The sequence below is a fragment of the Pseudopipra pipra genome, chromosome 5 (assembly GCF_036250125.1).
Source record: "Pseudopipra pipra isolate bDixPip1 chromosome 5, bDixPip1.hap1, whole genome shotgun sequence".
Taxonomy (NCBI): domain Eukaryota; kingdom Metazoa; phylum Chordata; class Aves; order Passeriformes; family Pipridae; genus Pseudopipra; species Pseudopipra pipra.
In genome coordinates this window covers 14,694,797-14,708,885 of record NC_087553.1, presented here as the reverse complement: position 1 = coordinate 14,708,885, position 14,089 = coordinate 14,694,797, and the positions used below count along the sequence as shown (strand labels likewise).

Below are 14,089 nucleotides of genomic sequence, written 5' to 3'. Positions count from 1 at the left end.
CCCCCGGGCTGGGAGAGATGGCCAGGGGACACATCAGGCTGCTTCACCCAGCACCTTCCTGTCTCCTGCAATAGAAAGAAATGCATTCTAAAATGCACCCAGAAAAATTGTCACATGCCATTACATGTCTGGAGCCAGAGCAAACCTTTCTAGTCCCAAGAGCAATCCAGACCATGAGCCAGGCTGTCACCAGGCTAGAGGCATAGTAGCTCTACTGAAGCCAGCAGTGTAATATCTACATGCATCAGAGAAGGAGCTGCCCCCAGTATCTATTTGCACGTCCCTACTCCAAATAGTCTGGATCAAACACAGACAGTCTCTTCTCCACAGGATTTAGTAGTAAGGGTAAAGGGATGTGCAGGTAAGAGATACACTCTGAAATGTGATTGCCACCAAAGGACCACCACGGACAGTGGGGGGTGCCCAGCTCAGGGCTGGCACCCACCTCTGCCCGCTGCAGGGACTCACAGAGGCTGCCTCTGACTGACCCCTGTACAATTACCCAACACGGGTATTTCAGGCAGAGCAGGGCAGCACATCTCAGAATTGCCATCACGGATGCAGACCCAAACAGAACCTCTAACCTGTGTCCTCCTGCTTTTTATGCCACCAGCCCCATGAGCAATGTGGATGTACTCAGGTAGGGTTGAAATTCCTTCCTCTAGCAAAGGAGCCGCATCCCTCCGGGGAAAGCTGGAGGCCGGTATCCAGTAATCCTTTCAGGGACTTGACCTCTGGTAAATGTAACACTCAATTTGGGGATTACCAGGGCACTTTCAGGACTGTCTAGGCTACTTTCTGTAGCATGCCACCACAACACAACGTTGTAGTCTATGTTTCCCATACAAACAAACTGATACCAAGGGCTCACAGCCTCCTCAGAAATTCAAGTAATGTCATTAATCCCTTCGCATTGCTTCCGCACTTTCAAGAGTTATTGGCCACCCTGAAAAGAGGTTGTTCAGCCCATCGTATCATGCTAGGCCAAAAAAGAAATGTTGCTCTTTCAGGTTTTTCCTGTGTGGACGTGCTGAGTGAGGACTTGCACCAGCATGCTTCACCTGGACGCTACCCCACAGCTCTTTCCTCAGCCTCGGCAGTGGCGCACTGGAGAGCTAAGGCTCATCTCTGGAGGAAGTGTAAAATGTAATGATGTGAAATGATCCATTCATCACACCTGCCCATCCATCCAGAATAAGCTGTTTCGAAATCCACCTAAAGGCCACCATCCCTTAGCAGGAGTTACAGGCTTTGCCGCAGTTGCAGCAGTTTCTGCATTAAAGGAGGTCCTACTAAGAACAAGTGTATGATTTCCCGGGACAGTACGACCACTTTCACTCTGCCCCTGGGTAATTCTTATGATCTGAGTGGTGATTCAGAAAGAGATTTTTTCTGGATCCACTCCGATACACTCCATGTGAATAAAGCAAGGTCCAAAGCTCCTCACTGCCATGTGAGTCCTCCTTTGAGTCAGGATACACACTCTCCAGCGATTCAGTTTTGTATTGTAGGATAGAAGGATTTGAGAGATAGCCTGTCCTTGAAAAACCACAGTACTAGATTATCATCTCTGCCTGCAGCTCCATGTTTTCTACGCATTTCATGTGCCCTTCTCTATATATCACAGCAGTCTTGGGTAATACCACAGTGGTCAGTGAAAAACACTTCCTTGCTGCAGCTCAGGATTGCCTGAGATGTCTGTGGGAGCAGATCCATCCCCATCTGCACCCTAAACACTGCAGAAACCCAAGGACAGCATCCTTCAACACAGGCAAACACCATCATTCATTTCATTCTCAAATTTTCAAGGAGCCTCTGATTTAGAGCTCTTCCGTGACAGTTTATCAAATCTGCAGGTTCTGCAAGTTTAACCATCATCACTGTATTTACCACACAACCAGAGGCTTCCTTCAGGAAATAACAGGATGCAAGTTTAATCTTTCTCAGTCTGTGAAAGCTAGATTAAAATCAAAAATCATAAAAACAACTTACTGCCTTTGAACCCTAGTGCCCATTCTTCCAGGTTGCCAGGTTGCACATTCTCGCCTGGATCTCTAAATAACATCAATTTTAGGAGCTCAGAGTACAAATTGACATATGATTTTGATTTCACATTTTGGTAGCATCCTATGTGCTTTACAGCTTGTGCAAATTAGTGTGTTAAGCTTTTCACTCAGCAGTCACTCACATATCTCCACTGAGACCAGAGACCTGAATTTGGAGAATGTTTTGCTATATTAAGAGTGCCAAACTTCTATCTAACAACAGGAACATCTGGATCCAATGAGATATTAGTCAGTGCTTGGATCAGACCCAATCTTTTTATTTCTTGGGCATTGCTAGCACTAACTACATCACTAGGAACCTTGCAGGGATCAGTGTGATTGTTCTGTCACATGCTGGTCAACAACATCCAGGGTTTTATTTGAATCTGATCCACACGCCTCAGCAAAGTGGTTCCATCTGTGACAACCTCCTGCATCTGTGAGCGCTCCTCGGGGTCAAGCAGGTCCTGCATTGGAGGATGCAAACTGCTGCTGGTGTTCTGAGTAGGGTGATTTCAGCTCGTGTTGTTTGACCCTCCACAGGCAAATCCACACAAGGAAGGTGTATCTCTTCCCCAGTGGGGTTGTATTCCCACAGTCATCATTTTAGTCAGGTTATTAAATATGTGGAGGGTTGATAAAGCCTATGGACACTGTTGCTTCACTGAAAGAAGGTTTCTGTTTTCAAGAAGATCTCACCATCACTAGTACTTCTGTCTGAAATAGATCAAATTTGTTCTCGGCACTTCCCACACTATGTTTGCTGTATCTTAGTATCATATTTGCTGTTATTAGACTGCCTCTGCTTTCTTTTAACAGGTCACCACAGCAAGTGGTTGCTCTTTTCTTCTAATTTTACTCCATGGAAACCAGAAAATATCATCTCTGCAAGGTGCTTGATTTCCCTGCCATTTTTCATAACCCAGACTATTCTGGAAGCAGGAGGAACTGCTAACATCCATGCCATCAACTTGATGGAAATGGGTGCAGCTAAAATTTACACCCCTTCACACATGATGTCTTGTTCAAGACTTGCAGAGAAGACACCATTGAGGAAACACACTAAACCTTTTCATTTTCATCTGTTCTTTCTGGCTCCAGACAAAGCTGGCTGGGAATGGGGTCAGGAGGCGGTAGCAGAAACTAAGTAATGGGGTCAGTGCAAATGAGAGTGGCACACTTTGTGACAGAGGGAGCATGGAATGGAGCTGGGCAGTCACACCAATCCTTCCCAAAAGCATTTAAATATATAACTCTTTGGTGACTAGTGTGGGAAATAAAAAAGGAAACCTTTACTGCTGGAGAATACGAGCAACTGTATGAAGAGTTGGGACAAACAAAAAGAATAAAAGACAACCCCCATGGTGACAAGGCAGAGAGGGCTTTGAGGCCATCAGAGTTACCTTTGTTTATATCTAATGAATTTGAAGATTTTCCAGCTGCACTTGCCATCAGAGGCAAAAACACGCTGCGTGCTCACACTGTAGTGGGAGGAAGTGAACATGCAACCACCCCACACACAGGAAGACTGCAGAGTCTCCTGGGCCTGTGGATGGAGAGGGACCAGATGGGTGTATACATCTTGGAAGTTAATGCCCTGAGATGCCTCAGTGCTCCCATCCTTTCCTACTCAAAACACAGGGCCTGGCTCACACTCCTGCTGCAAGTTGAGCCCTACAGACTCCTGGCAGCTTACACAGACAGGAGTGGTTCCCAGAGAATCTCCAGGACCTCTCTGAACCTATAAAAGGTGATTAGAACAAGCACTCCAGCTGTGATCAAGGGAAGAGGCGTGACTTGAACCAAGGACTCACCTTGCCTGTGGACTTGACTCCTTTCCAAATGCAGAAGTAACAGATGATCCATGCCAGCAAGAGACACAGAGCCAGCTCCCAGCGGAGACCACCCAAGTGCTGGATGCCATCGGAGATCTTTAGCACTCGCCTCCTGTATTGGGAGGAAGCAAAGGAACATGCAAATGTCACTGATGTTGGCCACTAATGTTCCCAACACCCCCCTGGTTCTCAGTGCCTGATGGCTCTGGGGAGACAAGAACCTTGTCTTACTAACAAGGTTCAGGTCTGAGCTGCAAGCCTCCAAGGAATCAAGCAGTGCTCTCCCCTGAAAAACTATCAGCCTGGAAGGTGATGCACAGACACTTGCTTCTACATTCGCTCTAGGGCTGACCTGTTGGGCCAATATACTTCTTCTCCTGTCCTCTCCCACCCTTCATTTGTATTGTCCTCCGTGGTAAGAGCTGTTTCTCTGCAAGATCATGCAACATTTTGAACACACAAGCTCTGCCCAGGCCTTTTTCATGCACATTACAAAGTTCATCTGCACTTCTGACATGCTTCAAACCTCAAAGCGAAGGATACACCACACTTACCGTGCAGAATCCATCAGGATCACCAAAGAAGCAGTGCTGTCCAACCACTTCTCCATAGTACACTTCTTCTGTCTTTAGAAGCAGCTATCTCAGGACACAGAGCAGCACAGCATCCCATTCTGTGACTAAGACCCAACCAAGACTGCCATAATCCCCACTGCACAGTCAGAAGAGGCCACCTTGGGCATCCTCTTTCAACCAGCGTGGAGATAAGATCCTGGGCTAGACAGACCCTGGTTCAGATGAGGTCAGACAATAGCAGCTTTCCATGTCATGTGTATGTCAAATGTTCCTTATCGCTTACAGAACTAAGGACTCACCCTCCTCCATCTCCTACACCACACAGATGGATCTGAGTGGGAAACACCACAGTGTAATCCTAAAACCCCAAACATGAGACAGCCAGAGAGGGACATGCACTACCTTGGAACCCAGCATTAATGCCCACCCTGCTGCAAAAGACAGTGATTATCCCAAAATGAAGGTCGTGCTGCAGGAGAACCGCAGTCTAATACACACTGTTGCCCTTCCTACCCCACAACCTTTTGGTGGATTGAGAGGATGAAAGAGGGGTTGGAAAAATCACACTGCTCTCCAAGATACATTTCGTCATGTTGCTCTTTGTTTGTTTCTAAGGACATGGACTATGTAACCAGTGGGCAAAGGATGCCAGTGGACCGTAACTAACTGGGAACTGTACTGCAGCCAAAAGAGGCCTCTGGAGCCTGTCAGCCCACTGGACAGGTCAGAGCTTCTTGAAGAAGCCTCCTACCACCCTGCCGAGGGAAGGCAGGAACAGATGCTGCATCAGAAGGAAGGGACAGTGGAAATTTGCAATCCCGTGTGCTTATTCCCCAGTAAAACAGGGACGGTCACAGCAGTGATGGAAACATCAACTTTTCCAGCATCCAGCCTCCAGAAAAGTAGTCTAAGGTAGGCCACGTGTGTGCAGCAGGCAGAGGGAGAGTGCAGGCTCAGGGAGCATGCAGGAGACAAAGAAAATTTAAAAACTTTAAGAGCAGCATGCCTGTGCTAAGCTGGAGATGCCCTGGAGGTACTTGTGTGTGTGCTCCGTGCACCAACAGCAGCCAGCAGTGCTGCTGAGGGCAGCGAGGGCAGAGCTCTCCATCCAGCTAAACACACAAGGAAAATGCACAGTGGCAGCAGAGGGGTTACTGGCACAGTCCAGCAGCCAGGGCTCAGTGCTTAACTGGGCCTGCTCTCCCAGGGGATGCTGAGGACCATCAGAGATTCCAAGCCAGCAGGCCTATGCCTTAGTGCCAGAAATAAAATTACTCCGTACCTCAGGGTAACTAACGCAAAGGGAGAAAACAATGAAAATGAGGGACCAAATTTCAGTGTGAAGTAAGTTGATCCTACAACTTCAGTTTTGGTGAGTTTCTTTCCTCGGGATAGCTTGCATATTAGTCACTCTGTAGTGAAAACATCACTTCTTTTTCTATTTTTAAAATAAGAGTAGCTCACATACAAAAGTCACCACCCACCATGCCAGAGCCTCCTGGGAACATGCTGGTATCACATGGCAGCATGGATTCAAAAGAAAGAGGTCAGTGAGACCAAGAAGGCCAAAAGGTCCAGAGGGACAGGAATACAGCATCAGAGAAAGACAAAGTCAGATGGCTCTGAGGCCTGCTAGCTCAGCCCCAGATAAACACCACGAGCCCAGCAAGGTTACCCTTGACTGACAGTGCTGCCCCTGAGAGCCTTCACTCTGACCTGCCCAGCTTCCCCTCTTGTGTCCTCTTCTGGCAAGGATGGGCTAATAGGATGTGCTGCTGCAGGGTTTGTCCCTTGCCCAGGGAAAATATGTCTGAGAGGAAAGGGGTCTACAGGGCTGTCCTTTACTTACTCCCAGAACTCGATGACAGGGGAGGTGGCGTTTTCGCTGGTCACGTTGAATGTTGAGTTCGCCTTCTGGAGCTCCATGCAGTTCCCTGAGGGAAAGGCCCAGGGAGAGAGAGAGTGTAAGCAGCAGTGCCTGGAGTACCAGAGGATCTGAAAAATCCCTCCCTTTTCATCCACAGTGCTGACACTGATTGACATTGACTCTGGGACAAATTTTGTGTAGTCCCAAAGATGCACAAAACAAGTCCATGCCAGGGACACTTGAGATGATTGCATTTAATTTTTCTTCCAGTGGACACAGTCCCAACCAGCACAGGGTCGGTGGCTAACACACAGAACAGGTTGACTGGAAGATCCAAGAAGGAAGGTGCTCCTGGTGGCTGGAGCCCAGGGAGGTCACCACTGCACTGCACTGGGTAGGTGCTGCAAGTGGCTGGGCAGTGGTGCTCTCTAGCAAAGACCCAGAACAACTGAGCCTCTTCCCCAAAAGTGCCAGCAGCACTGCAGTAACCCAGCACCCTCCACCCCTATGTCCCACCTACACAGGGGCAAGACACTCTCCTGAGGTTTGGCCGTGGGCAGCAGCAGGTTTCCCTCAGCCCGGATGTGGTGGAGGACTGGGAGGGGGCTCCACACCCACCTGTGTTCCACTCGTGGTCACAGCTTCCCCAAGGGAGGTCGATGGTGAACGAACTGAAGAGATAAAACAAGGCCCAGGCCAGGACAATGATGTAGTAGAAGTTCAGCAGTATGACGATGACCTGTGAGGCGTAGCCAATTCCTGCAGAAAGCGAGTCCCAAAGGCAGGTGACCCACATGCCAGAGGACAGGAACAGGATTCCCTTTAGGAGGTGCTCACCCAATGTTCACATCTGCTGCTCTGCATTTTGAGCACGCTGCTGGATGATTGCCAGCGGGGCGGCCACCAGAGCCATCAGCAACTGAGACTTTCAGAGAAATCACGGAAAGTGGCTCGATGCTGGATGATTGTGTTGAAATAGTGCTAGAAATGGAGGATCTGACTGCTAGCCATTTATTAAGAGAGCTGACACCTTTCACCACTAAGGTTTTAAGCCACCTGCAAACTCAGGAAAATGACATAGCATTGACTTAGAAAAAAACAGCAGAATGTTTTAGGTTCCTCATAACCGCCAGAAGTGTTTTCCCCACTTAGCTCTTGGAGTACAACCTTGATTGGGCACAAAGCTCCTGGCCAGAGCTGTGGCCATGAAGAAGGAACCTGGGATGCAATGTAACAATGGGAGCTGTTTGTTGGAAAAGGTGATCAATTTTTCCAGGGTGATTTTGGAAAGGGGGCAGCCAGTGGCCCTCCCAGGATAGGGGCCAGGGGTGGGCAGTGTATGCGTGGAAGTGAATAATGCTCTAGGCTGTGGGGAGAGACATCACCACTCATCTCCCCGGGGTCCAAGAGTCTTCCCACCTCTCCATGCCCTCCCAGGCTCACCCCACTCACCTTCGAAGAGGGGGCAGATCCTGCGCCAGGCCGTCACCCCTCCCTGACTGGTGTACTGTCCCAGCGCTGTCTCCAGGAAGAAGACAGGGATCCCACAGGTGAAGAGGAAGATGAGGTAGGGGATGAAGAAGGCACCTGGCAGATTCAAGTAGCAGATAGAAAAATAAGCCCCATGGGGTAACTGGGGTCAGGCTGTCTCTAACCTGTCACCAGGCAGGTTCCTCCTGGGTAGGACAGACTGGGAGGGATGGAGGCTGTGGGTGCAGGAAGATCATGGAAGGGATGTCAGGAAAAAGGGATTTTCCTCACATTTCATCTCTTGGAATGATGCAATTGCATGAGAAGTTCAATGTTTACAAAAGATCCAGAGGGAAGAAAAGCTTCTAGGCCTGATTTTTGTGTAAAAAGCAAGTTATCAATAGCAGTATGGAAGTACAGAAGAACACCGTGTTGTAAAGCCATTGAGACTTTTAATCAAGTTGATGACTCCTTTCACATTGATTATTCTGAATAAGCTGACAAACCCATGGATGACAACACCAAGGCACTGAGGAGCACAGAGAGACTGACATCTTCACGCAGTCTGTGGGTTTGCTCAGTCTTTGCTCACAGAAAAGCAGCAGACATGCAAACAAAAAGCAAGTAGTGCAGGAAAGTATGTACCCCATGCCAGCAGCTAGGGCTGCCTTCCTGTTCAAGCCCTGTCATGAAATGGGCAGGGAGATATAAAATGCATTAGGCTTTTGATTACCCCAGGCTCATATTAAATGCAGCAATGGCCTTTACCCCACAGAGCACTGGAGACAGGCCTGCAGGACAGTCCATAACAACCCTGGTGCACAAGTAGACTCAAAACCCAAGAGATTTCCCTAAGAAGCTTAGCTAGCATGCAGGGGCAGGAAGAGGGAAGAGGGGCTTTAGGGACTGGCCAGGATTCCCACCCTGCCACTTGTCCCAGCTGGGTTCAGACCCACAGCCCTCCTACTATTGCAAAAAGAATACATGAGCAAAATAAATAGGGAAGGCATCTTGGCACCTCCCTGTGGACAAACAGAAGTTGAAGGGGTGCTGGGTTAACAGTTGGACTCCATGATCTTATAGGTCTTTTCCAATCTTAATGGTTCTATGATACCTGCTAGCCCCAGGTAGCATCTGTCCACATGCTATCCCTCTACCAATACTTGATGAGGGCAAATGGAAGGGGAAATGGTTGTTTCAGCACCATCCCCTCAACTCCCAACTTGCACGAAATCATATCATCATAAAAGTCAAGCCTATTTCCAAGAGAGATTGTTGTCATAAAAAAGTTTGTATTTAACAAAACTGCACCCAGGGTGTCCCGGTAGAGGTCTCTGAGGTGGCAGGTAGAGCTTTCCAGCCCAGGTTTCCCTTATTTGCAGCCTGCAATCTGGCCTGTCACCTTCCTCAGCACCTCTGGTTATCTCAGGTTTCAAGCTTCGGAAGTCTAACTGGAGGGTCCTGATGTGTGGGCTGTGAAATAATGCAGAATTATGGTGGAGAGAAGGAAGGAATTGCAGAGACGGGTTTGGGCTAAAGTCTGTGATCTGCCCCACTCCCCTCACATTGCAGGTGGGGGGACACCAGGGTGGGATGGCCCCAGCACCAGCCCCAGTGCCCTCCCCATCTCATTTAGCTGGCAGAGGAGAAAAAGTCGAGGAGAGGAGCCCAGCAGATCCACCCTGCACAATGACTCTGAGGAGGGGGTGACGGGGAGGGCAGCACACAGTGGGGGCTGTGCTGCAGACAGGGGGCCATCAGCACGCCCAGCAGCCCCCCAGCGCTGGGCTGACATCTCTCCAGTCCAGCCTTGTCCACCCTCCCTGCAGCTGAACCCTGTTGAGAGCAAAAGGGGAAACACTGGCACACGCGTCCTCCATGTCCCCCTCCCCACGTGCAGGGATGGCAGCAGTGGTGGGCCTTGGGAATGGCGGGTTTGGGGAGCACTGGTGGAGGATGTGGTGCCGGCAGCCACACCACCAGACAGGCTTCCCTGGTATTTCCCAATCAGCCTGCCCAGGGAGGGCCTGACCCCGCCACAGGAGGTGAAAGCAAGAGCAAACAAGAGCAAAAAGAACAATTTTTTCCTCTTCTTTGTCTTTCCTCCACTATGGAGGGCCTTGGTGTCGGGTGCTGAGCCCTAAATATGTAAGGGACTCCTCTTTCTTTGTTATGTGAAAATATCCCTAAAGAGAGGAAAAGTGACTGGCTCGTTGCATAATTCAGATTTTGCAGATACCTTTTTTGTGAAGAGGCTCATATTTAGACAAGCAAAGCAAGAGCTGAGAGCAGTTATCCCCACTGTCTACCCGCAGTTCAGCGTGGAGAGAAAGAGTCACCCAGCGGGGCAAACGAAGGGCAGAGCTGGTACAAGAGCTGTAGGCTGCCCATGATTGACTTGGGGCTGGAAATTAATTAAAGGCCCTGCACCTTTATCGAAGAATGACAGAAGCAAATGCCTGGACGAGCCTTCTCGAAGGAGTAAAGGACTAAACCTCTGGCAGCTTTTAAAATTAAACTTGAGGCATTACAAGGGATTTGACACAGCAGTGTCTGGGATAGGCTGGGTTCTGTGAGGCAGGAGAGAGCCTTGTGTCCTGCACAGCCTTGTCACACTGCTCTGCCCTCGGAGAAGACTTTTAGGAAATGCTCTCCTCTCTGCACAAGAGTCGTGTTCCCCATCCTTGCTCTAATCTCATGGAAAGGGGACTGGAGATGAAAAATCTGCCTGAGACTTCAAACTCCCCATGGCCTCTGCTGCTCTACAGGGCTTTGCTTCAGGCCCATTTCTCCAATAAAAAAGGCTGAGAAATCCCTTTTGTCTTGCCTCTGCTGTCCAACCCACACACCTTTCCACAGAGCTCTCCCTGAACTCCTCCCTGGCACCCAGGGCAAAAGGTGCCAGGACAGGATTCCAGGTCCCACTCCCATTGATGGAATAGTATCCAAGAGGGGTGCAGCAGTGAGAAAAGACACAGCTCAGCAAGCAGCCAAGAAACATTTCCCATAGAAAAAGAAAATGAGGAAAACTATCTTTTTTACAACAGGGAAAGAAACTGCCTGACCACCTGGCGAAAAGAAACAAGCACTGAGCAAAGCACGGCGTGAAAGTAGCTGAACAGCATTTAATCCTCTTTTATGCCACTGGGATGAAAGCAGTTTAGTGAGGCCCATGAGACTACCCCAAGCTCAAGCCAGGGGATTTCAGCCCCGAGTCCCCAGCACTCACTCCCCGCCAGTTCCCAGCCAAGTGCCATTTTCCCTCTCCCCTGCCCTTCCGGAGGGCCCAATTAGCAATTAATCACCAGACAGGGAGAGCAGCTCCCTCTCTCTACATTTCACCAAGCCAAATTTGAGAAAGAGTGTTTTTGGTTTTTTAAACAATTTTCTCCCTTAAAGTCAACCACAAGCTAAAAGCAGGCACAAAGACCTGTCAAAGCCCACAGCTCACCTGCAAAGTGATCCCAGCTCCACTGCCAAGCTGCACTATAGCCCAGCATCATGGGGGATCAGCCACTGGTCACTGCCAAGCATAGCCTGAGCAGCACTGGTGTGCTGGCACTTTGGTGCCAGCAGCAACACTCTCCATGTCTGTGCATCAGGCACATCCATCCACACACCTCACAGCCCTGCCTTGGGGATCAGAGGCCGGGGTACCCTCTCTAACACGCTTGCATCTCTGGCAGATGCCAATAGGGTACCTTGGGATGCAGGAGGGATGTAATATTTCTTAACTGAGTTGGGGAAAACCCCTTCACACTCCCCTGTCCCTGACACCTGGCTCCAGCACCACAGGGTCACCCCTTCACAGACACAACCAGGACCTGTGGCCAAGAGCTCCTTGGAGTCCCCCAGAGCCTCCTGGAAATGCTGCAGCTCCTCACAGAGCCAGCAAAGACATCAGTGCCCCATGGCCTCCCACAGCACTCCCTGGTCTGCCACCAGGACCCACCATCTGATTTGCACAGGATGTCTGGTGCTCCTCAAGGAAGCAGTGCCTGGGATGAGACACACTGTTTCAGAGAGCCAAGCCCCTTCCCTGCTCTTCCTACCTCCCACTGCAGATAGCCACCCACCTCACCAGCAGGACCAGAGCTCCACACACCCCAGAAAAACACAGCTACAGCCATCAGAGACCCTGGAACATTGCTGCCCGGTTATCCATGTCCCACTGGGTCAAAACAGCCCCCGCTGGGGGCCAGGATGGTGGCACCATGCTGGCAGGTTGGCACCCTCTCTTCAGACTCGGGACTTGGGCATTGCTGAGAAGCTGCTGCCAGCACTGGGCAGGGCCAGACACAGATGTCACACAGGCAGGAGGGATCATGGAGAGATGCTGGTGACCAGGTGCCCCTCAGGGCAGTCACGGCCAGGGCTGCACTTACCTCCACCGTTCTTGTAGCAGAGGTAGGGGAAGCGCCAGACATTTCCCAAGCCAATAATCTCCCCAGCCACAGACAGGACATACTCCAGCTTGTTGTTCCATTGTCCACGCTCCAGGGTCTGGTCTTCCTCCTCCTCCTCTTCCTCCTTCTCCGTTTCCATGCCAGGGTGTGCAGGCACCATTTCACCATTGCTGACAGCGCCGGGGACTGTGTAATCCATCCCACCTACAGAAGGAGTTTCCTTTGTTACATTCAGCACAAGCCATGCAATAAGGCAGAAATTTGGGCTGTGGGAGGCAAGAGATGGGCAAGGACACATGCACAAACACATGTCAAAGTGTTCTTTTCTTGCTCCTCATGGTTCCTGCTGGCACAAGACACTAAGGGGATGTGTACACTTTCACTACTGAGTCCAAAACCAATTCTTAAAAGCCACTATCAGTTTCCTTATTTTAAATTGACTCATCTCAAAACACTACTGCTTCTGGAACCCCATCCTCTAAGCACACTAAGGACCCAGCAGCTCAGCCAGGGTGAAGCTTCCACCATAGCAAGAACAGGGAACAGACTTAGGGCTGGAGGGGGACGACAGCAGGATAAAATACTTGACAAGGTATTTTATAAGGGTTTATCTTCTCTCCTGTTGCTGCTTACCAAGGCCTAGTTTGACAGACCATGTAATGAAAGCCACAAAACACACAGAAGTCTCAGACACAGGAAGAGGACGAATTGAAATAAGAGAAACAAGTTTCTCTTTTCGGTGGTAGCAACTGTTGCTGACAATCTACGAGGCTGAGTGAAAAGGCGATTTTCAGAATGGTGCTATCCTTCTAATAGCAGGAAAAGAAAGGGTGCAAAAGTCATGACCACCTGGGATCTCACCTTTCCCAGGATCTGCTCTTCCAAACATCTGCCCTTTGCCTGCCAAGGCTCCCCACAGTACTGCTCTCAGGAAGCTTTGGCACCATCTCTAAATAGATCTGTGCTGAGAGAAGATCAGCAAAGAGTAGGTGGGCACCACTCCCACTGTCCCACCTTCCCCCAAAAACCTCCAAGAGGACACCTGTCCTCCCGAGAAAGCCAGGGCACAGCCTATGTGATGACTGTTGATGCTCAGCTGGTGCCTCAGGTCACAGGTATGGGCAGCACAGGTGGCACCAGCTCTGCTGCAGCCATTTGGTAGGATCAGGAGGTGTTTCAGCCTGTTCCTCCCGGGCAGGATGCCCCGCTGGCTGCCGAGTCCCACGGGACAAAGGGTGAGGGTTGTTGTTCCTTACCCCTGCCCAGTTGTCAAAGCTGGGATTGCTGAGGACCTTGTGCCAAGGAGGGCACCTTCCTCCACACAGTGCCAGCCCTCGAGCCTGCTCCTGCCCTGCAAAGGCAGCTCCCCCAGCCCCAGCCTTACGCTGCCATTCATCCCTGCCTGCAACTCCCTCGCCAAGAGAGCAGGAAAAGGCACTGGCAGCAAATGACACTCTCCCCCATACGAGGAGAATTAAAAAAGGGCAAAGCAACACTTACAGCCTCTCCCCTCCGTCTGCATAGTCCCCTATAAAACACTTGGGGACATGAAGAGGAGCAAGAAACACTGGCAAGCGTTTGACAGCGGCCGAAAGGAAGGGCTGGGAGGACCCCTCTACGCTAGAAAATTATTAAACAGGCAGAAAATGCTCCGTGACCTCTCCTCCACGGCAGCCCCGGGAGGGTGCGGGGCGCAGGGGGATCAGGGCAGAAGGAAGCGGGGGCAGAGGTGTTACCTTGCGGACGGCGCTGTCGGGGTGAGAGCCGACGGGAGAGGCGAGGGCAGGACCGAAAGGTGCTGGCTATTTAAAGTGTTGGAAAGAAAAAATTCAGCGGTGGTGTAATCCTAGACTTCGCCCAACCCACATTCCTTCCCCCCACCCCCCAGGGC

The 14,089-nt window shown here is 50.3% G+C and overlaps 1 protein-coding gene across 1 annotated transcript in view; it reads right to left on the bottom strand.

Moving 5' to 3' along the window:
- SLC6A13 (solute carrier family 6 member 13) overlaps positions 1 to 14,089 on the bottom strand; it is a 31,449-nt gene that overhangs the window by 17,223 nt on the left and 137 nt on the right. The window contains 6 exon segments of the mRNA XM_064654618.1: positions 3,860 to 3,992; positions 6,305 to 6,389; positions 6,941 to 7,081; positions 7,775 to 7,909; positions 12,178 to 12,402; positions 13,935 to 14,000. Coding sequence (XP_064510688.1) covers positions 3,860 to 3,992; positions 6,305 to 6,389; positions 6,941 to 7,081; positions 7,775 to 7,909; positions 12,178 to 12,402; positions 13,935 to 14,000 — 785 coding nt within the window.